Source organism: Diabrotica undecimpunctata, chromosome 10 (assembly GCF_040954645.1).
Source record: "Diabrotica undecimpunctata isolate CICGRU chromosome 10, icDiaUnde3, whole genome shotgun sequence".
Taxonomy (NCBI): domain Eukaryota; kingdom Metazoa; phylum Arthropoda; class Insecta; order Coleoptera; family Chrysomelidae; genus Diabrotica; species Diabrotica undecimpunctata.
Genome location: NC_092812.1, coordinates 17,846,724 through 17,872,007, shown reverse-complemented (window position 1 = coordinate 17,872,007; position 25,284 = coordinate 17,846,724). Strand labels below are relative to the sequence as shown.

The window sequence follows — 25,284 nt, the reverse complement described above, 5'->3', positions numbered from 1 at the left end:
CCCTATCTCACTCCTCGTCGGATTTGTATGTCTTCGGATGTTGTGTGCTCTATTTCAATTAATGCCGTTTGGTGCCAGTATAGTTCTGAGATAATTCGCAAGTCTTGTTCGTCAACTCCAGTTGTTCCCAGAATTTCGATCATCTTTTGATGGTTAACGCAGTCAAATGCTTTTCGATAGTCAATAAAACATGCATATACATCTACATTCATGTCTCTGCATCGTTGCGTTAACACATTTAAAGCAAAAAGTTCTCCTCTCGTGTTCCCAATCCGTTTCGAAATCCGAATTGAGTGTCACTCATCTGGAACTCGCACTTCTTGTAAATTCGTGTATGGATAATTCTGAGAAAAGTTTTAAGGACATGAGACATCAAGCTTAATATTCGATAATCATCGCATTGTGAGGAATTCGATTTTTTTGGTAATGCTACGAATGTTGATTTTAGCCAGTCTGTTGGTATTTTACTTGTGTCATATATCTTATTGAATAGTGCTGTTATTAAATCTAGGCTTTTACTTTCGTTATCTGCAATTAGTTTAAGTATTTCGACAGTGATATTGTCTGGACCGGTGGCTTTTCCATCTTTCTGAGATTTTACTGCATGAATCACTTCTTCTTTGGTTATTTCTGGCCCTTTTTCATTTATTCGATTATCTGTGGATGGTGGAGAACAAGGTCTATCGTCGTCAAAAAGAGTTTGTATGTATTCTTTCCATCTCTCTAGTTTGTCTTCTGTACCCATAATTATTTCGTTATTATCATTTTTTAATATTGTTGCTTGTTTCTTTTACTTTTTTATGAATATTAAAGGTGTCGTATTTTTCCTGAAGTTGTTCGACTTCTAGGCATTTTGTTGACATCCAGTTTTCTTTCGCCTCCCTGCACTTTTTTCTAATGATTTTGTTGATTCGCTTGTATTCTATTGGGCTTGTTTTATGTTTTCGTCTTACGTCCATGAGGTCCATGATCTCTTGCGTTATCCATTCTTGTTTTTTGTTGTGTTTTATGAACCCGATGTCTTCTTCTTGTATCTTTGTTATTTTTGTTTTTAGAGCAGTCCATGTTACTTCAATGTCTGTCTGTACCAAGTTTTCGATCGTTTTTATTTCTTCCTCAAGCTTGATACTTATTTCTTTTTTCTGTTCAGGGTTCTTCAGTTGTGAGATGTCTATTTTTCTTGTCACTGTTTTCTTTTTGACTTTGAGAAATCTTTTTAATCTAAAATCCATTATAACTGGATTGTGATCGCTATGTATATCAGCTCCAGGGTATGTTTTCGTAGATTGTATGTACTTCTTAAAGGTGTTATTGAGCAAAATGAAGTCAACTTGATTTCTAACAATTCTGTCTTTTCTGTCTGCAGGTGATTTCCATGTGTATAGCCTTCTAGGACGTTGTTTGAAGAAGGTATTGGCAATTAACAGATTGTTTTCTACACATTGATTGCACATAAATACTTTATATTCTAACGAGTATGCGATGCCGCTGGTACAGTTCCCGTCATATAAAACTGGTACACTTTATTTTCCCAATGTAAACCTATGTTCAGAACTGGCACGATGGTTCGTGAATCAATTCGTTGTTGCCATCACAGATAACGGAATTGCACTAAATCCAAATAAAAAAAGAACGTTCGAAAATGTTTAAAAGTTTTTATATAGGTATTATTATTATCATTAACAAAAAAAAAACGTATCTAATAAATTTAATAACCAAAGAGAGGATTGAGTTAATGCCCAAAATGTTTAAAGGATCTTTAAACACAGGGTATTGGCACAGGGAACATTGGAATGCATCTCCTGTAATTTTATAACGTGTCTGTCGCACAGCCCTCCTTTTAGCTGATTTGATTCAATATTTTCGTTGAACTGGCAACGTTGCCCTAGAAATTAAAATGACATATGTGACAAGATCAACTCACACAACTTGAAAAACAAGATTTTCGGTTATAAGAGTTGTACCAGTTTTTTATGGCGCGAACGGTACGAAATTCTAGACTACTCATAATAGAATATTCCCGAATTGGCGAACAAGCACATGTACAAAAAAGATTTAAGTGTATTCAAGAACAGACATGGAACTAGATAACATATATATGCAGAGTGAGTTTTTAGTGCTACATTATGGTATAGAATATATAAAAAAACTTATTAAGAAAAAATTTAGGCAATGGTATTCTCCATACTTGAAAAATATGTGGAATTCTACAGGGTGATTATTAACTAGGTGGTATAGCAAACATACAATTTTTTAAATGGTACACCCTATATATTTTTTCAAATTTGTATTCTTCTCATAATTCTTGTTCTTATAGTATTGGGTTTTGCATTACTATACAGAGTATTTAACAAGTTATGACCATTTTTATTTCGAAATCCCTATGAAATCAATACCATGTATATAGAGAAGTAATGTATAAACAATTATTTATTTTATATAATAAAGCAAACAATATATTGTAGTTTTTAAATTAAGTTTAATTGAAATCATCAAAAAATTGTAAACAGGGTGAACTACAAAACAAAATTACGATTTTCTCCATTTCTTTAAATGGATCACCCTATATTTTATTTTTTAGAAATATTGTATTTATGATAGTCTTTCCTTTTTATATAGCATACCCTATACCTAAACTCATTACTTTTCGAGATATTTTTAATTTTCTTCAAATTTCGGAAATATATTCAATTTTTGTAAGTAGAAACAAGTATTGGGTATTGAGTGAGAAAATAACAAAATTATTTTTATTTAATTAGTATCTGACAAAAAATATACAGTCTGTCCCAAACCCTTCTTTCAGTGCGTCACTAATTTTGACATAATATAGGATTTTAAGAATGTCGAGAATTATTTCATGTCATTTTAGTTAAATTTGACAGTTGCAGGATCGTAATCCCTCTTTTTCTAATTGAAAATAATTTAATAATTTTAATATTAGTCTTTGTTCTTTCTCGATATATCTCGGCATATTTAAAATATTTTTATGACAATAAATACAAAATTAAATTTTCACTGTAAAATGTCTGATAATACTAACCTGGAATGACAATTATTTTATCAATTGACGTTGTGAAAGTAATGTCAAGATTGAGACCTTCTGCGTCAAATTATATTTATGCGCATCATTGATTGGATATCTATTTAGCGTATTCTAAACTCCAACCAATTATACATCCGTAACTAGAATTAGCTTTACGATAAATAATTTTCCAAGTTCTATGTATAATAATCACAGACTCACGTTTTTTTCTGTCACTTCTAGCTTAATGTGTTAGAGAGAATTCGATCAACTATGACGCACTGAAAGAAGGGTTTGGGATGAACTGTAAATCATAACAATATGCAATGCATGATGCATGTATCAATAAATAGTAAGGCAAAATAGTAGGCTTTGAAAAAATGACAGTTTTCATATTATTACCTTTTTAATCGGTCTGTGTGACTTGTCTTTATTGTTAAAAATTAATTTTTCTGTAGAAAAGTTAACAGATATGATCTGGGTATTAGGAAAAAGTTCGAGAAATTGCTTACTTGCATCCAGAATATATCACGAGCGATATACTGAACGGATAAAGCCAGACACAAGAGCTTTTGAAAAATTAATGGATCGTTTTGTTTGCACTGGGTCAGTTGTTTCTGAAAAAAATGAGAGAACCAAAACTGTTGTAAGTGAAAAAAAGGAATATGAGGTACTGATAGCTATTGCTGAAGATCCCCACATCAGCACTCGCGGAATTTTACGTCAACATGACATTAGCCAAATTAGGCAGCAAAAATCCTTCGTAAACATAAACTGCATCGTTACCGCATACAGTTGCATCAAGAATTAACAGTCGATGATTATCAATGTAGATTAACTTTTTGTCAATGGTCTCAGCAGCAAGTGCAAAGAGGCCGATTTTTTTTTCGATTATTTTTGGAGATGAGGCTACATTTCACAAAAATGGAACGATGAATCGGTATAATTTTCATTACTATGGGGTGTTGCTATGTTTGGGGTGGTATTGTTGGCGATTATGTGATTGGCCCACTTTTTTTGACGGTCGTGTGAATGGTGCCATATATCTGGATTCTCTAAATAATCATTTGCCAATACTACTGCAAAATGTACGGCTTAATATTCGACAACGAATGTGGTTTTTACACAACGGTGCTCCAGTTCATCACACTGCTCCTATTCACAATTATCTAAATAATACTTTCCTGAGAGGTAGATAGGCAGAGGAAAAGCCTCCAACAACGCCAGATGATATGAAAAATAGAATAAGAGAAGCTTTTAATATAAGTGACTTATAAAATGTTGGCTCGGTCATTTGAATATAGGCTACAAACTTGTATAGACGTTGAAGGTGGACATTTTGAACATTTACTTTAGACTTATTTCCTTAATATCACATTAATTTTTACATTCATTACATATTGTTATGATTTATATTTTTTGTTCGTTACTTATTGAATAAAAATAATTCTGGTATATTATCACTCAATACCCAATACTTATTTCTACTTATAAAAATTGAATGTATTCCCGAAATTTAAAGAAAACTAAAAATATCTCGGAAAATAATGTATTTAGGTATAGAGAACGCTATATAAAAATTAAAAAGTATCATAAATACAATATTTCTAAAAAATAAAATACTGGTGATCCATTTAAAAAAATTGAGAAAATCGTAATTTTGTTTTGTAGTTCACCCTGTATACAAATTTTAGTCAAAGAATTCAAGTAAACTTAATTTAAAAACTGCAGTATATTGTTTACCTTACTATATAATATAAATAATTGTTTATGCATTACTTCTTTATATACATGGTGTTGATTTCATAGGGATTTCGAAATAAAAATGGTCATAACTTGTTAAATACTCTGTAGAGTAATGCAAAACACAATACTATAAGAACAAGAATTATGAGAAGAAAACAAATTTAAAAAATATATATAGGGTGTCTCATTTAAAAAATTGTATGTTTGCTATACCACGTAGTTATTAATCACCCTGTAGAATTCCACATATTTTCCAAGTATGGAGAATATCATTTCCTACATTTTTTCTAAATAAGTTTTTTGGATATCTTGTACCACAATGAAATTATCGACCAATGTCGCACTAAAAACTCACCCTGTATATATATATATATATATATATATATATATATATATATATATATATAGAGCAAGTTTTATATCTTCTCAGTCTTGCAAAGTCATATTGGTGTACCACTTCAAGTCTAAGAACAACAGAGGTTTTTTCAACAAGACTTGTTGTCTTCTTCAGGAGTTAATGTTGTAAGAATAGAATATTAAAATATAAGTTCTGATGACACAATACACGTTAGGTACAAACAATACACACAGACAATCACCTGGCATGATGCCCAAAACAGTATGCAACACGAAAAATAATAATATTGTTGCATGTCGTCAATATTGTTAATAGAATCAACAAAATGGATTGCATCAGATGCAGGAGAGAGTGACAAATTTCATGAGTGTAGGATCGCATTAGGATTGATGACTAGTTTGACATAGTCCACATATATTTGTGTCGAATCAGATAACAGAAGCTCCAAAAAGATTTGTTGGGTGTTTAGTATATTCTGGTGATGTGGTGATGGTAGGAAACATATGTAGTGGAGTGGAATCAGACTCCACCAGGAGATTGTTGACTAGACATGAGTATGAAATGGATCAATATTACAGAGCAATGACATTGATAAGTCGTATTAAAACATTCATTGCCAATTACAACTATAGGTGTAATAAATGGATTCAGAGGGAGGCTGAGTATACCTATAGCCTATAGGTGTATACAACAATGTGAAAATGAATGTAGAAAAAGTACCAGCCATCTGAGATCTACTCAAAAACTCTAAATAAAATTTTGTTCTTAAGAAAATATAAGAGCAAACACTTCACAAAATATAAGATTATATATATATATATATATATATATATATATATATATATATATATATATACAGGGTGGTCCTTAAGTAATTGTACAAAAAGAAACAGTAGATTCTACACTTTAAAATATTACGATTTAAGCTAAATTGCTTTAATAAAATGTTGATATTAAGAAAGATACAGGGTGTTAAAGTGCAAATTAAAAATTTTATTTTTGGCTATAACTTTCATGTTTGTAAACATTTATGCATAAAAATTTACAACTGGGTACTTTTAAATATGAGAAATTATAATTTGATGCACACTTTAATGTAGCGGATAGAGGGCGCCACATATGCCACATATGTGGCATAAATTTGCACTTAACTTTTTTGCTCTTTGAGTGAACTGTATTTGTGATACAAAATATTAACGATACATTATTTCAACAAAAAAAAGGTATACCTGTTAATAACTTTTAAACTCAATAGTTTTCGAGATAATCGCATTTTACAAATCAGCTGCATATTTCTGAGTTAAGGCAATTACCCCAGGCAACGAAGGAAAAATAGACAAAAACATTAATAGATCTAAATTTTGGTATAAAATACCAATAACTAAAGTTAATAATTAACGAAATATTAAATAAAATAAATATATCAGCAGGATAATTAATAATAGGATATGACAAAAAACAGAATAATAGGATTTTACATCAAACATTTTATATTTTATGTTAAATTAAAGTCGTAATCAAAACATTTTGTTTACAAACCAAATTAAGAAATAGTTAAACTAAATTACTAAACTTTTTGTTAAAGTAAGTGTTCGATATGTCTACCATTTTCATTAATTCATTTGTCAATATATTCCATAAAAATCATCTCATATTAAATAGCATCATTGGTTCTAAAGAAACTGTTGCAGTATTTATTTCTTCCCATATTTGGTTGCAAATTTTTATGGCATTCTTATAGACACGTTGTTTTAATACGCCCCATACACCAAAATCAAGCGGATTAAATTCTGGGCTACGTGGTGGCTATAATGTATAATGGACGAATCTATATCCAAATCTTATAGTATATTATGTCGCAAAGGTTAAATAATGTATTAAACTGTGATGTATCTCATTCATTGGTTACTTATATACACTCATATAAGCTTACGAGTAACTATAATTACATATCGAACAAATGGACTATTATGATAATGATGATAATATTATGAACTAACGAACTAATATTATGCTGAACTAAATTGCCTGTTTGTTTACTATATTTATAACAATATCGGTTATTAGGCCAACGATGATGTTTTTGTAAAAATGCTGAGTCTTTAAGGTAAGATTTGTAGCAAAAGTATTATGAAACAAGACACGTGTGTTATTTCATACCTGTGCTTTAGTTTCCATTTGTCATAATAAAAATGGGTAAACAACAATTTACGTAATGAATAATAAGTATTATTTTGTGTTTTTTTATAAATTAAATAATTATATCAATATCTCACCACATTGCCAAGGAATAAGACTGCCACGTCCAATCCAACGTTCAGAAAAGGTATATTTAACTATGTTCTCAACGCCTTCTCTCTAGAATGTGGTGGTGTACCATCTTACATAAACCATATATTTTGGTATTTAAGCATTTTACAATAGGGAAAAAGTAATACAACGCCAGTAGGTATAGAAATTTAAGAAGCGATAGAAAAGGGAAATTGTATACATGATGACGGCCAGCGTCTGAATACGGACACGGCACCTAAAGAAGAAGATGAAGAATATTTTCTCCAATAAGACATTTAGCAGCCATAACAAAAATTTTGTAATGTTACATTATCATCTTTGAGTTGTTTTAATAAGAATAAACTATGAATTATGCTTACCTACAGGTATTGAGTGCTTTACCGCACAAATATCACAACTAAGAATTATGATGCAGCTGACTTATAAAATGCGATTATCTCGAAAACGGTTAAATTTTGAGGTTACTAACAAGTATACCTTTTCTTTGTAAAAATAATGTATGTTTAATATTTTTTAACACAAATAGAGGTAACTTTAAGAGCAAAAAAGTTAAGCGCAAATCTATGCCACACCTGTGGCATATGTGGCGCCATCTATCAGTAACATTAATTTATGTATAAAATTATAATTTATCCTACTTAAAAGCGTCCAATTATAAATTTTTGTCCAAAAATATTTACAAACGTAAAAGTTATAGCGAAAAATAGAATTTTAAATTTCCACTTTAACACCCTGTATCTTTCTTAATATCAACATTTTATTAAAGCAAGTTGGCTTACATCGTAATATTTTAAAGTGCAGAATCTATGGTTTCTGTTTGTACAATTACTTTAGGACCACCCTGTATATACTCTTGCATAGTCTAGGGGGGCTATTTCTACAAACTTCCTGAAATTTGAAATAGGTACTATTTTCGACAATGTTTTCTAAATGATAATTGTTTCATGTCAATGTTGCCATATTTATAGAAATAAAGAAATCACAACTTCTTTCCAAACATTTGAGTCTCTCAAAGCCAGAGCAGTGTAAGTCATGCCTAACTCATTTTCAGAAAATTTGACAAAGAATCTTTCAAAATTTTAATTTTTTTATTAAAAATTTGACGCTTTTGACTAGGGAAACTAACCAAACTTTAATAAAGAATAAAAATAATTACATTTTGCATGTAAATAGTGGTCTAAAATTGAATTTTAAAATGGGATACTATTTTTTCATATTTCTTCTATCAGTGTAAAAGTGGATTTCACCACTTTCCTTAAATAATTCTTCCTTTTTTTTCTTCCAAAACTGTCTTTTCATTTATGTGGTGTTTGTATCGGTTAAGTGAGTTCTTAGTTGGCCGAAAACCCTAGTATGAAGTAAAATGCGACTTACTTTCCGCTAAGGTGAACTTAAATAATCAAGCTGACTTGATTGTTTTCATTCTTCTTTTAGTTTACCCATGTACACATAGGATCATAGATATCAAAATATTAAACTATTAAATAAAGTAATTAAAATTTTAGTAGGAATAAGCCACAATTGAAGGTTAAAATAAATGTTTGACGTTTAATCTCCACCTCGGAAATCGTTCTCAAAATATAAACATTAATAAATTAAACAAATGTTGTTTTTTGTTACTTGGTGAAAAATATTTCTAATAATATAATTTTATATGACTCATTTATATTGACAATTCAGACATATATTATACATTTTAAAGCAGACGACTTTAAAATGATATTGCCAATATTATACAACCATTTGCAAATAAAAATGGCACATTTATAAAAAATACACAACATTTTTTAAACAAATTATCAAACATTGAATTTAATTCAAATAATATTTTAGTAAGTTTCGACATAAATAGTTTATTTACAAATGTGCCATTAGATAAGACTTTGAATATAATCAAGACAAAATTAGGGAGTCATGATACATTGGCAACTAGAACAAGACTAAATATATCAGCTATAATGGAGTTTTTGATACGTATTTTCAACTAAATAATGAATTATATAAACAACATTTTGGTCTACAATGGGCTCTAGTTTATCTCTATTATTAGCCGACATATTTATGGAAGATTTTGAGACAAATATTATTTCTAAACAAAATTTAAAATCCACAGTATGGTGGAGATAAGTAGATGACATATTCTCAATATGGCCTCATGGATCAGAGTTGTTGGACACATTCCTGAATGATATAAACGATAAAGAAGAGACAATAACATTTACCAGGAAAAAGAATGTAATAACACACTATCTTTCCTGGATGTTTTATTCTCTAAGAACGATACTGAATATGAGACTCAGGTGTATAGAAAACCAACACATACCAATAGATATTTAAATTTCAAATCAAATCACAATATTAATATTAAAAAGGGAATCATTAAATCCTTATACGATAGAGCCAAAATTGCTTGTTCTAACGAAAATTCGTTCTTAGAGGAAAAACATTTGTTAACATCTGTGTTATTGAAAAATGATTATCTTTTATCGTTTATTAATAGGGAATTTTCAACAATCGACCGAATAGAACAGAACAACTTTGAACGAGATCCTACAGCGCACACAAGAAATAATGCGGGAAAAATAACAATAACATTCATAAAAGGATTATCAGAAAAACTTAAAAAGATAGGAAATAAATTTAACATTTCAACAACAAACACATTGAGATCTATTTTATCTACAACTAAATCTAACAATAAACAAGAAAGAACAAAGGATTGTATTTATAAAATACCTTGTGAATGCGATCATTTTTATTTAGGTGAAACATCAAGGCTATTAAATGTTAATAAGTGAACATCAATCTTATATTGAAATAGAGAATTTGATAGGTCTCAAATATGTAAACACGCATGGGAAAATTAACATAGGGTTTAATGGAATGATTCATAGCGGCTCTAATTATGCTAAATGAGACCATTTGTGTCGCAAATTCCTCGGCAGAATGCAGTAGGATCTGGTTATCCATATTAAAAGAGGAAGTAAATAAAAGGAAAATAACACTATTAGTAAGTCAGTAACATATCGAGGATACATAATTTATGTTTTTTAAATAAAAAACATACAGAATCAGACTGAGAGTGAACTAAATGTAACGACAAATACTACCATGTCGGGATAGTATTGAGGTTCTTTCCTCATAATTTACTATGTAATCAGTAATCACTAACAGGATAATTTTACTGTCAACATGGCATGTTGCCTTTTTAATATGATAATATTTTAATTACATGCTATGATTTTTTTCTGACGGATATTCTCAAGTTAAAGTTGATTTCATGTAATCGAATGAACTGTCTTACAATAAAGTCGTCCCAGAAACGCAACTCAGTAATATCATTTAAAAGTCGCCTAGTTTCAAATGTGTAATATATGTCTCAATTGTCAATATAAATGAGTCAGATAAAATTAAATTACACTGCGGTGCAAAATTAACCGGACACTCAGATTTTTTTGTTTTTTGTTGGTGATAAGGTCAAAACTTGTTTAATTTGTTTGAAATGTATTTTATGCCTTATTGGCAATTACGTTTTTTTCTTGAATGGACCTGTTTAGATGTTGTGTGGGAACAACAACATTTTTACACATATGTTTTGTTATTAATGTGTAATAGTGACTTAGTATTAATTTAAGTTTATTGTTGTACTGTACCTGATTATAAGTTCGGCTGTAGGTTTTTGTATTGTTTACTGTTTAAAAACTTGCATTAAAAAAATATGACACCAGAAGAAGTAGCATAAGCTGTTGCTTTGCAGGATGATGAGCTTAACATGCGTTACATCGCAAATGCTTTATAGGAATTTCTCGAAGTACAGTGTTTGATACAATAAAAAGATCTCGGAAAACAGGACAATATACAAGAAGGTCAGGTCAAAGTAGACGAAGAACCACAAGTCAAGTTGAAGATCGCTTTCTTATGTTACAAGCGTTACGCTATCGTACATTATCAGCACCAGCACTTGTTCAACGATTAAATGATGTCCATAGAAAAACAGTTTTCGTTTATACCGTTCGAAGACGTTAAATGAATATGGATTAAGGTCCAGAATACCTGTCACGGGACCTCTATTAACAGCAGATCATCGGAGGCAACGTTAACACTTCGCTCGCGAACATCTTAATTGGGGTGTTGACGATTGGAGTGCTGTGCTTTTCACGGATGAATCAAGATTTAACAGATACTCATCAGATGGGCGGCCTAGGATATGGAGAAGGGCTGGTGAACGTTATCAGCAATTTTGTTTTACTCCTAGAATTCAATTTGGTGGAGGTGGTATAATGGTGTGGCAGGCATTTCCCAAGAGGCTCATACACAACTTGTTACAATTCAAGGGGGCAATTTGAACCTCAACGGTATATTCAGCAATGTTTGGAAAATCATGTAATGCCATTTGCCCCATTTGTTGGAGAAACCATTCGTCTGATGCAAGATAATGCTCGTCCGTATAGAGCATGCGTGGGATATTCTGGAACGATGTACTAGACGTAACTATGGTGAGTTTGAAATCATGAATGATTTGGAGCAAGCGGTTCGTGACGAATGGGAGCAAATCCTTCAAGTAGACTTTGCTGCCTTAATCGGAAGTATGTCTGATCGAATAAGAGCCGTAATTAGGGCTCGTGGATGTAATTTACTCTACTAAATATCGTTTTTCATTAAAAATGTTTATATTAAAAAAAAAATATTTTTGTTTCTTTGCAGATTTTCAAATTTTTTGAATTGTTTATTTTTTTGTGTAACATTCTTGAGTTGTAATAAATTTGACTTTTAAATTTTGTTTATTATTAAATACTCACTTGGGAATATCTTAAACTTTTTTAAACGCCTATTTTTAGGAAAAATCTGAGTGTCCGGTTAATTTTGCACCCCAGTGTAATAGAAAAATTTTTCATCAAGTCACAAAAAACAAAATTTGTTTAATTTATTAATGTTTGTATGTTGAGAACGATTTCCGAAGTGGAGATTGAAACGTCAATAAACTTATTTCAACCTTCAATTGTGGCTTATTCCCAATAAATAGTAATTACTTTAAAATGCCACAAGAAAATAGCTTCAGAACAATATTAAATAAAGATAATGACAGGAATCAAAGGCACATGGACTTATACTAGTCTCCCACTTGCAAAAACATACATGCTATTTCTATTAAAAACATCCCTAAGCTCTCTTACAGTCATATCACAAACTAATTACTTTGTCAAATGATAAGTAATAACCCAATAAAGTGAAAAAGTGGTACAGTAAAAATTTAAATTTTTACTTATACGACTCAGGCTCTGAGTAGCAGATTTAGTATTATTTTCTGAAGGTTGGAATTTCCAAGGTCTGTCAATTCTGTATATGTGGCAACATTGATATTGTATTCTTTTATTTAACAGTAAAAAACCATTGATATATTTATAATAAATAGGTTTCTTATGATAAGACAGTTTTAAATAGTTCTTTCATAAAAACATTCAAATTTGAGTTAAATATTGTATTTAAATGGGATTAAACCTCAATTGAATGTAAAGAGAATTACCTTAATAGTAAGAAAGCTAGTGAACCCTCTGACTGACGGTATATTTGTAAGGCTAGAAATTCTTATAGTAAGGAGTCATAGCATGCTATTTACGGTAACCATCAAATGGCATGCATTAGCACTACACATCATCAACCCCTATATTTTTGAAAATGTTGATACAATTTGAAAAAAAACTTTCTGCTGTAAGCCTAAGGACCCTGGTACTTTTCTTATGTAAATGTGGTTTTAGTTCAATTGCCAGAAACTTCGTAAATAGGTAGCTTTGGTCATGCTGATGAAAGGTTTTCATGTCCCACGACTCATCCAATCAATTGTTTCTGAATTACGGAGGTCCAAAGTGTCGGTTTTTAGCCCATTTGAATAATACATATTTGTATATATTCAGGGTGGTTGTAAATAAGTGCAACAAACTTCAGGGAGTGATTCTACATGAAAGAATAATGACAGTTGTCTATATAAATGTATGTTCGAAAATACTTCTTTTACGAGATACGGGGTGTTGAAATTTTTCTTAGGCTACGTTCATAACGGAGACCATCGCATCGTGTCCTCGCCTAGATCATAGCACTGGCAGTGAACGCTCGAATTTAAAATAATGCATTTATTTTACCTGGCGATCGATACGATCCTATGGTCGGAGCGAAGGTCGGTGGTCGGCGCGTCGTTGTGAGCGCCCAATTACAAACTAACCATTTATTTATTGCTCTAAAACTGGTTGAGCTATGCAAACGGAATTATGTTTTAAGAGGTAGTTATTGCTAGTTCTTTGCCATGCAATTAATAATTTTATATTCATCATTGGCGCGTATTGAGATATTTTAAATTAAAAACCACTTTTGAATTCCTTGAACATAGTATAGGAATGACATCTCTTAATCTTTCCATGTCAAAAAGTCATTCAGATGGCATATTCATCAATCAATTGACAAGCGTTTTCGATACATACAAGTACCTGATAGGTGAACCGAAAGGTGTTTTATATATAAATTAAAAGTAACTTTATATTCTGTAAAGTTGAAATTTATATATCAATCTCTGCACAGAATAATGTAACTAATATTGTTGGCGATTTTGAGTTACAATGTTCTTCTTGTACAACGTTTTATGCTCTATCCGGCAATATCGTCGGTTACGCTGTACCTACATGCAGAAGAAAGATTCGAGTGAATTAATACTGTAAATATAAAAAATATTTAAATCTCCCAACTCCCAACAATAAGGAAAGTTATTTTGTGTAGGACTAATCAAAAATAACAAGGCAAGAGCCGTCAAAGTTGTTTGCAACATGGATACAGTAAAGCTGGCATTGAAATCTGGAAAAAAATTGCAGGGAACACGCTCTAAAATGTCCTATGATCAGACACTGATGCAACAGGAAGCCTATAAAAAAGCCAAGATAAATCTGGAAGCTAGGGTTTCTGCTGGTAAGGAGAATTTGGTTATATTAATTCTATATCAATTAGGGAGTCAAAGATGCTTTATTACTATAAATTCTAGTTTTTTCTCCATAGCAGCCACAAGAATGGTTTATTGTTCTTTGATCAGGTCTATGCTGGAGTACTGTTCAGTCAGATGGTCTCCTTATTTCCAGATACATTCTGATTCCTTGGAGAGGGTTCCGCATATATTCTTATGGATGTGTGCCTTTCAAAGCAAGATTTAAATAGCAGACCATGAATACACTATCATGGAGAGGTCTATGAGCTTGCCTGCTTTAGGTGTGAGGAGGGATCTGTTTGGTTTGATTTTTTTTACTTTGATTTTTAAATTAATAAATGGTAGAATTGACTGTCCCTCTCTTGTGAATCAGATTGGTCTTAGAGACCCATATTACTATGGTTTGCATCATCTAAGTACTTTTAATGTTCGATTTTGTAGAACAACCTATGGTGCTAATAGCCCACTGAATAGATACTTATCTTTATTAAAAAATCTGAATGTAGATGTATTTAGTCTGTCTCTCAATAAATATATAAATATTTGTAGAAAAGAGTTACTGTAACTAGGTAATACTTTATATATTTTTTTTATTTTTAATGTTATTCTCCCATCCTTATAGGGCCGGATCTTAGAATTGTAGAATTAACTGCTGGGTTTATAGGTTTTGTGTGTAAAAGTGCCAATGGTTCTTAAACATGAAGATAATGGTTGGAACTTATTCAATGGAAACCATGTTTTTACCTGATTTGCAGGGGATCCTTTTACTATCTGTGAAAAATTATTACAACAGCGTACTGATACAGCTGAGAATGAGTCAAGTGAAGCTAAAACATACTTTAAGCTAATACACAACTTTTTTATTTCATAAAAAGATACGGAATTATATATAACTGAGCACAAGATTTGAGATGTAATATTATTATTAATGTATTAAAACTTTGTTTCTTTTTAGAAGATGAAGATAAACTTAAAAACTTATGCACATTTTATCATAAATAATAAAATATATTTTAGCTGTAATTTACATTTTTAGATAATGTAATTTGTGTCAATGATATGAGTTTTCATGCTAAGCCTATTATTTGCACTCCCGTCCCATCTTTACCCTCACCTATCAAAGATTTACGCTAGCCAAAATCGCCTGTCATTATACCTACTTACTTTAAATCGCTTAGACAAACACATATATAAATTTCAACTTTACAGAATAAAGTTTATTTCAATTTATGATGCACCTTTCAGTTAACCTATTAGGTACTTGTATTCATAGAAAACGCCTGTCAATTTTTTTTTAATTTCAAAATGAATTAACAACATTGTATAAAATTTTCAAGCTTACAGTTTGTTTTTCTTTTAAGTTTTATCTACAATTTATGACATGCAAGTCTGATTCATGCCAGATGATTACAGTAGTTAGCATGCTATGACTCATTACTATAAGAATTTCTAGACTTACTGTTGTTACTAGGAGGATTTCACTAGCTCTTGGTCTATAAACAGTCACAAGAAAACAGTTTCAGAACCTATTCATATTCGAGATTTTTTCATCTTTTCCACATTTGTGCCAAGCCCCCCTATTCTATATAATTACCTGTATTGAAATAATTTATAAAGTATATTTACATAAACAAAGTTGAATGACATAGGCATAGTAGGACCAAAGGACTATAGTTACAATAAATAAGACTGGTATCCATTTGACTGCTTTGAAACACCAGTAACATGGACCTTTATTATTACCCCCAGGTACAGCCATCACAATTATTTACATTATTTCTGTTAATCTACTTCACAAATTCATTTCTTGGAATCCTAATCATTGGAATATACTGGGGCGGGGTTAAATTCGAATCTAAAAAAGAAACATTGAACATATCGATAAAATGGATATTACTTACACTTACATTTATTAGTCATTAATGTTACTAGAGAATGGTGAAATTAAATTTTCATTAGAATATTTTATCTACTTTTTAGAATCTGTAACACTATTTTAACTTATGTCAATGTTATGTTATCTGTCATTGTCATTCTTCTTTTGCTTGTTTACAAGTTTTTATTTATAGAGTAAGTATAAAAGCCAATGATTAATATGCTATCATCAAAAGGATGATATAAAAATTAATCATATAAATAAATAAAAATGATAAAAATAAAAAAAACAATATTTAATAAAATGAATATTTAATTTATTTTTTGGTTCGTCTTCTAATTGCTTAATTTGTTGTTTTTTACAGACATGTATTAATATTATTTTTAAGCCACAAATTTTGCAATTTTGGCATTGAAAGTTGGCAGGTGGCAACACTTCACTTCATTAGGAGAGATACGAAATGGAAGCAAGCCATGATATAGACGTTAAATCTCTTCTTTAAAATAGGAAATTTTGGACAGTTTTGAAGAATAACACGTTGTGCAACATTTTGCAAAAACTTGTTTTTATCTTAATAACCGAATGGGCCTGCAATAATTTGTGATAGCAACTTAAAATAGGGTTACAACATATATTCCATAAGTAAAGGTAAGGCAGATATTTCAGGCAGTATTATACTTTATTTCATTTACAGTAGCGGTCTTATTATTATACATTAATTCTGAGTTCTCTATATTAATAATATGCCAAGAAAGTCAATTGTCATTTTATATTTGGAATAAAATAATATTGGAGATAGTTTTTATTTTCAATTTGGGTGGTTGATGAACTGAAATATTTTATAATATCTTTTACATTGGAATCCTATTTTAGTGAATAAAGATGAGCAAGGATAAGCGACTAACTACTGGAGCTCTTCCAAAATCCAACCCAATCACAGATGACTATGAAATATCTAGAACAGTACTGGGATTAGGAATAAATGGGAAAGTGGTCGAGTGTTTTTCCAAGAAAACCCGGGAAAAATATGCACTCAAAGTAAGTTGTACTCATTAGATCAGTTTTACCAAATTTTGTCAATTTTTTTTGAAAACATCAATATTGCACAATGTTTACCTTTTTTTAGCTTTTTATTATCCTAATTCATGATATACTTACATAAGCTATCATGTTCAATATGTTTTTAAAGTTCTTGTCTTATATTATCTTAAGAACAAGGTATTATAAAATTACAAAATGGATAAAATAGATATTTAATTATATAAATATATATATATATATATATATATATATATATATATATATATATATATATATATATATATATATATATATACATTATTATATATACAGTAGACTCCCTCTACAATAAGAACTGAAATAGCAGGCTAATTACCTCTTTATATGAGTTTACTTTTGTTTTTGTACAAATGGTATTTTCAAAATAACATAAACTATTGCTACAGCAATTGGTAGAAGTCAGTCATTTTTCACTGTTTTAAATTATTCAGTATGTCCTTGGATAAATTTTCTTACAATGTTTAAAGCACTGTCCACAGAGATTACACCTGAAAACATTGCAGACTTTATGAAGTCCTGTGATTTGGGTGCTAAGTGCTAGTGCGAGAGATTAATAGCTAGAAGAGACAAATATTGCAGCTCATTTAAATTAGCAGAACCAATGGAAGACCAACCTAGGTATTTACGGTCAGAAATATGGCCTGATGGAGAGACTGTTAACCATCTTCTGAATCTGCACAACCAGGGGAAGGTGGAAAAAAGAAGAGGAAGATAGAAGAAGATGGAGAAGTACTAAAGTCCCACATACCATAATGAAACAAATGTTAAACTTAGGATTCTACATGCAAATGTTCTATGATTACGGAATAAAGTAGATGAACTGGAGGCTTTTATGGCAGATAAGAAAATTGATGTTCTTTGTATAACATAACTTTGGCTGAAGGAAGAGAAGATTCAAGCAGTCTACTTACAGGGATTTAAACTGGCAAATTTTCAGTCAGATTGGATTCAGTTGAAGGAGGAACATGTATTTTTGTTAGGGAGAATTTTAACTTAGAAAAGTGTATTGAATACTGTATGATTGATTTAAAGAAGGTAATGTAAGTAATATATGTTTATATCGAAGCCCATCTGGTCCTTTTGACACCTTTATAACATCTTTAGATGGACTTTTGGAAAGTTACCGTATGGGGAGACCCATTGTCTTGGCAGGTAATTTAAATGTCAAATTTTGTACAAATGAGATCAATACAACTAGGTTAAAAGATGTACTAAGAGGTTATAATTTAAATCAAGCAATTTTTGAGCAGACTCAAGGAGTCTTGATAACATTTTCCTGAATTCTGAGATACAGTATGAAATGGCTGGAGTATGTGAACTGGGTTTCTCTGGCCACAAAGGACAACAGGTTGGTTTTTCATTGCATTAAGTTGACAAGTATCAGGAAGAAAAGATTATTTTCAGGCCAATTACACAGAGGTGTCTATTTCTGTTTCATAATAGAATATATGAAATAAGTTGGGAATTTGTGAATGTGAGAAATTAATGTGAATGAGAGAATTTATTAATGTTCTGGAAGAAGGTTATTTGGAATTTTTCCCAGCGAAGAGGTATAAGGTAAGGTCCAATCAATCTAATAAAATTAATTGGTTTAACAATGACTTAAAAGCTATGTGTGATTAACTACACTTTTTAGAACAGCGTAAAAAATAGTATCAGTTACCAGACATTGAGAGGACTTTCAAAATACAATACAAACTTGCAATATGGATTGCAAAAATCATGGCAAATAACATCATCAGAAATTCCAGTAATCCAATAAAATCTATGTGGAAAATCATAAGTGAACATTGTGGGAAAAATACTAGCAACCTCCTAATATAAGTCCAAATATCTTTAATGATTACTTTTCACAGTTTCAAATCTGAATCAAATGGATATAACTAAAATAAATATATTAAATCAGTTTTCTTTCTCAGAAGTCAATTTCAATACAGTATGGGATATTATCAATAATTTAAGAAATAAAAACAGCTGTGACAATTTTGGACTGAATGTAAGTTGATCAAAACAATAAAAAATATAAAAATTCCACTTACTAAGCTAATTAATATCTGCGTCAAAGAACATGTTTTTCCATCTGTCCCTAAAAAACAATAATTTATTCAATCTTCAAAAAAGGGGACTCAAACCTGCCAGAAAATTATCAGCCTGTCTCGCTAATGCCAATTGTAATTTGAAAATTGTGAAAAAGTGCATGGGACTACAAATAGTAGATTTTTTTGAGGTCAATGGTATATTTTCTGAATGTCAATTTGGTTTTCGCAAAAATAAAAATACAGTCTTAGGTATTTTAAACCTTATATTGTATATTACAGAATCATTCCATAAGCTTCAATTTAACTCAGTCCTTTTGTGTGACTTGAGCAAGGCTTTTGACTTGGTCAACCATGAAATCATCCTGCAGAAATCAGAAAAATATAACTTTTGTTCCGAGAGTATTGAGCTCATAAAATCATATCTGAAAGATATTGTACAGGTTGTGAGGGTTGGTGGGGTGTTGTCGTCAGAGAGTGTATTAAATATTGAAGTACTCCAGGGTTCAATACTGGGGCCTATTTTATTTTTGATTTATATTAACAATCTTCCAAACATGGAACATAAGGCTAAATATACACTCTTTGCAGATGACACTACAGTGGCCTTTGGAGCTGATAATATTGAAGATGTACTGGAGGGTTCTATGGTGGCACTGCAGATAACTGAGCAATGGGTTGCTACAAATAGGTTGGTTTTGAACAACAATAAAACTAAACAAGTGATTTTAACAATGAGATATGTGGGTGATATGAATGCTGGAGTCAGCAAGTGGATTTTTAGGAGTTCTTTTGAACCCAAAATTACAGTGGGGCCCATATATTAATAACTTATGCAAAAACCTAAATAAAAGTCTTTTTATTTTAAGAAATCTTTCAAAATGTGTCTCATTGGAGACTATATGTACTACATATCACTCCATAGTCGACTTACATCTTTCATACTCTATCCTTGTCAAGGGTCATGCAGCTGACACTCACAGAGTAATTGGTTTGCAGAGAAAGGCAGTGAGAGCCCTTGTTGGTTTGGGATTTAGGGAAGCCTGCCGCCAGGCTTATGAAAGATTGGGAATTCTTACTGTACCAGCACAGTACATTCTAGAAAACCTTCAATTCATGAACAAGAATACTAATCTTCATAGAAGTCACAAAGATCAGTATGGTTACGATACTAGGCACAAACAGAATATGATACCAGCATATTGGCATTTGAAAAGGTGTCAAAATGGGTCAGGTAATTGGGCAATAAAATGTTTTAATGTTCTGCCTGAAAATATAAGAAACTTGTCTGAAAAGCAATTTGAAAATAAAATTAAAAAAATATTGCTAAAAAATTCCTTTTATTCAATGATAAGTATTGAGTATTGTCCGTTAGGAACTTCTTGCATGGATGAATTCAGCAAAATCGTCATCATTGTTCAGTTGGGTTAGTTCTCCTTGACCTTGCAGGTGTAATTTCAACCACTGTGCTAAAGGATATACATCTTCTTCGTTTTCTATCTCAGTCTCTATCCACCTCGCATGACCAAATATTTTCTGATTAATTTTTTCCTATGAGTGACCAGGCTTTGTGGATGAAATTTATGGCATCTAATAAAGTAACAAGGTATTCACTATGGTTTTCTACATTATTTAGGATCCGCTTAACTAAATCTTTTATGTAGTAAACTTTAAGGGACCGTATGATCCCCTAGTCCTTCGGTTGCACAACAGATGTGCAATTTGGGAAGAAAAAAAAAAAGAAGTTGAATGTTGTTTTTTTAACCGTTAACTTTCAGATGGGCCTGTACAATTGTCAAAAATTAAAAGAATCTTTCGATGTTCCAACTATCTGTCCCACTTCAAAAGTTCTCCACTAAAAATCTCTGCTCTTTAGATCTTCTTGAAATTTGTATAAATCACGACTACTTTGAATTTAATAATCATGGATAATCCTCTAAGCCCATTGCTATAAGATATTTTTATGGATAATAAAGTAACAGGTTTCAAAACATTCCATATTTAAACTGTTTTTCCTTTTATTGGAGGATCGTGGACCATGTGCTGGTATGCTTTTCATTAATTGACAGGCAACTTGACCTTGACCAATTCTTATCTTACGTTAATTCACTCCATAGTCATATTGAATTTCAACAGAAACAGAACATAATCAATCCATAAATTTTCTAGATTTAAAAATTATTGGACTTAAAAACAAACATGAGTTGTTTCTCTGTATTTCTTAAATCTACTCATACTGACAACACTATATACACAATTCATCATCTTATCTTACACAACATAAATTGGCAGCCTACCATAGCATGTTACCTTGATTGACAAAAATTCCCATCTCAAAAAATAACTTAGAGATATAATTGAATATCATTGAGCAAATAGCAGTAAACAATGGGTACAACAGACAAACAATAAACAAAATATTTAACCAAAAACTGCGTAAGAAAGCCCTGAAATTAGTTTTTCCACCACCAGAGAAAAAACCCAGAACCTTCTGCTCGATTACATATACAGGCAAGATATCAACAAAAATGGCCAAACACATAAAAAAGATAGGAATAACACCACCTTTCAGAACAAAAAACAACTCAAGCAAATATATTAAGATTAACAAGAGTCAAAAGAAAAAGCACTTAAACAATGGTGTATACAAACTTACATGTGGTGACTGTTCAAAAACTACATCTGTCATACTGGTAGAAGCTTTATTAATTATATAGCAGAACACACAAGGGCTTTCATTAATGTAAAAACAGATTATATGTATGCACTTCACCTTCTAGATCATAATCATTCTTTTAGTGACCAATTTCAAATTCTCCATATACAAAATAAAGGCCTTAAGCTTATTAAAATCTATGGAATTTAATAAATTAAAAAATACAGATATAATTCTGAATGACCAACTTATCATATATGTTTATATATAAAAATCTTGTGTCACAATGTTTGTCCAAGCTAATACATATTCAAAAATCACTTAACCGATTGCAATAAAATTTTGTAAAAGTGTATTTGTTCGTCCAACTTAGGAGATAGAATACTTTTTATCGCAATGAATGACCCTTATTTTTTTATTTGTAAGTTGAAAATGTTTTATACAACTTCACCTCTACAGTTTTAGTTCATTTGATCCATGTAGTTATAAAATATTATCAAATGATGTTTAACAAACGTCATTTTATATTTTTATAACTTTTTTTATAATAAATTGAGAACAACTGAATTGATTTGGCTAATTTTGGTTTTGAAATATTTATTTAAAGTCCTAGGAAGGCCTAATAGGTGAGAAAATATGATGAAATTATAAGGAAAATAATAGAGGCAACGGTTTTATTTCCCCATGCAAACAGTTACTTTATACTCTTATACAAAATGTTTTATATTATCTACCGTTACAGTGGTAGTTCATTTAAATATAAAGTAAAATTTAACAACTTCACGTCTATCTACTTTTTTTGTTTCGCTAAACTCAAGAAAATATGATGAAATTGTAAGGAAAATAGTAGTAATAATAAATCCGCGGTTAGTACAATTAAACCTAGAGCTAAGATTACTACTATTATAAAAAGTAATATTAAACTAACCAGTCTTCCGGGTTGAACCGCGTTGATTTTCATTGCACGGAGCTTTCGACACCCTCTCTGATGTCTTCTTCAGGGCTTCCGAGGTCTCAGTCTCCCGAGCCCTCAGACACTACTACACTGATCACCATTCACTTTACTACTACTGTGTATATTTCAAATTATTGTACAATTTCAAAAATATTAAACCTTTTATTTATTGTTTCACGCATTTTTATTTTGCATGCGTTAATGAATTAATTGTAAGTGTCTTTCCGGCTATACTGAAAAATTACTTGAATCATAATAGGCTCAGAAATTAACTTTAAAATTCAACAGTTATTACTAAGTGATCTGGTATATTTTAAGTCGACAGTATTGTTAATGAAAACGAAGCCGTAAATTATCCAAAAGAATTTTGAAATTCTCTGGATATACCGGCGATACCATCACGGTGTTGATATTTACTTAACTCTCTTAAATAAATTGAACATATATAAATTGAATATATATACAGATACATATATGTATATATACAGTGTGGAAACCACTTATGGAATAAAATTGTATTTGTCCTTATTATAGAAAATAATAAAAAACTCTGGGACACGTTAACTTTTAAATTTAAATGTGCGCTTTTTAAACATAAATTTAAATGTACAGGGTGATCCACGCAAGTCTGGCATAGTCCATAATCCTTATTTTTAATGAAACGCCCTGTATATTTTTATGTTTTTAAAAGATTCTTAACAACCTGATTTCAATGAACTATATCATGTAGGGTATATAATGAATAATACAAGATGGAATTTTTAAATTAATAATTTATCACGTGTTATGGTATTATTTTAAATTAGCTAAATACAAACAATACACTTCTACTCTAAGTGTCAGTATATTGGGGAAAATTTCTGTTTAATACCTGTGTTAACATTTTTTGTCATGAATAGGTAAAAACTGTCTAGATAGTAATAATAATAATAATAATCTTTATTAATAGCACATGGCTAGAAAAATATACATATAAATACATCAATTTATACCCTTAAAATTAAATCACAATGCTTTGCTTAACATATATCTTACATAAATTTTTAAATTGAGCTAAGTTTCCAGAAGCCTTAATGTTTTCCGGTAATGCATTGTATTGCTTTAATCCCCTATAAAAAAGATTGTTCTGACCAAAATTAGTGTTGACCCTATTCAGATAAAAGTTATTTCTAGAACGTGTGTTGTGTTCATGTACATCTCGAACAAAGGTACAATTATTACACAAATGCACAGGTATCAGACCATTTAACATTTTATAAACAAAAATCATACTATTACATACAATTGTCTGTCTTACACTTAAAACATTTGCCATTGTTAGCATGTCAGTTCTACTAGTGTATACACTACATCCTAATATTATCCTTAAGGCTTTATTTTGTTTTTTCTGCAGTACATTCATTTGAGAAGCATTCATTAAAAACAGCAATGTAGAGCAAAAATAGAGATGGGGAGCAATAATCGATTTATATATGGTCAACCTAGACCAGCAACTTAAATTTTTTGACATTCTTCCCAATGCATAGATTTTTTTTGCTATTTTGTTTGTAACAAACTTAAAATGTTCAACAAAACTTAAATTTTCATCTATAATACATCCCAAATACTTATACTGAACCACTCTCTCCAAAGCAATATTATTAATTTTTACATCTTTTATTATGTTATTTAATTTAAAATTTTTATTCTTTATAAGCATCATTTTTGTTTTAGTTACATTAAGACTTAAGGAATTATTATCGAGCCATTTTAATATATTACATATCTCTTCATTTATTATATCGATTATTTCATCTACCTTATCCCCTATTGCATATATCACAGTATCAGCGGCAAACAACTGTACCTTACACTTTTTAACAACATCAACAATATCATTTATATACAGTATGAAAAGAGTAGGACCTAACACAGTTCCCTGTGGCACACCATACAGAGATGTCTGTCTGAGCTGATGAAATGGCACCATATTTTGTCACTTGTGTTCTATCAGTCAAATATTCTTGAAACCACTTTATAATTTTTTCACCAAAGCCATACCTTTCCATCTTTCTCAATAGCAGTTGTCTGTTTATGGTTTCAAATGCACGTTTAAAGTCTAAGAAAACCACACCAATCATTTTCCCGCACTCCAGCGCACCCTTCCAGTCAAACAAAACCGTCTGCATTGCACTCTCACAGGAATTTCCTCTCCTAAACCCTGCTTGGAATTTAGTTAACACATTATTGCTTTCCAAGTACTCCACTATTTGATCATTTACACATAATTCCAGTAGTTTTTCGTATGGTGGTACCATAT

The 25,284-nt window shown here is 30.7% G+C and overlaps 2 protein-coding genes across 6 annotated transcripts in view; one reads left to right on the top strand and one right to left on the bottom strand.

Moving 5' to 3' along the window:
* The window catches only part of LOC140451825 (palmitoyltransferase ZDHHC20-A-like), a 97,102-nt gene extending 80,663 nt beyond the window's left edge, over window positions 1-16,439 (bottom strand). For all 4 annotated transcript variants that reach the window (XM_072545717.1, XM_072545715.1, XM_072545716.1 and 1 more), the window contains exons 1-2: window positions 16,290-16,439; window positions 16,009-16,237 (exon numbers count right to left, since the gene is read on the bottom strand). In XM_072545717.1, coding sequence (XP_072401818.1) covers window positions 16,009-16,141 — 133 coding nt within the window. In that variant the 5' untranslated portion in view covers window positions 16,142-16,237; window positions 16,290-16,439. The remainder of the gene's footprint in view (window positions 1-16,008; window positions 16,238-16,289) is intronic.
* Window positions 16,440-16,685: 246 nt separating this feature from the next.
* Window positions 16,686-25,284, top strand: part of MAPk-Ak2 (MAP kinase-activated protein kinase 2) — a 98,568-nt gene continuing 89,969 nt past the window's right edge. Inside the window, exons 1-2 of one of the 2 annotated variants that reach the window (XM_072545713.1) lie at window positions 16,686-16,906; window positions 17,132-17,296. In XM_072545713.1, coding sequence (XP_072401814.1) covers window positions 17,141-17,296 — 156 coding nt within the window. In that variant the 5' untranslated portion in view covers window positions 16,686-16,906; window positions 17,132-17,140. The remainder of the gene's footprint in view (window positions 16,907-17,131; window positions 17,297-25,284) is intronic. The other variant, XM_072545712.1, reaches the window with a different exon arrangement.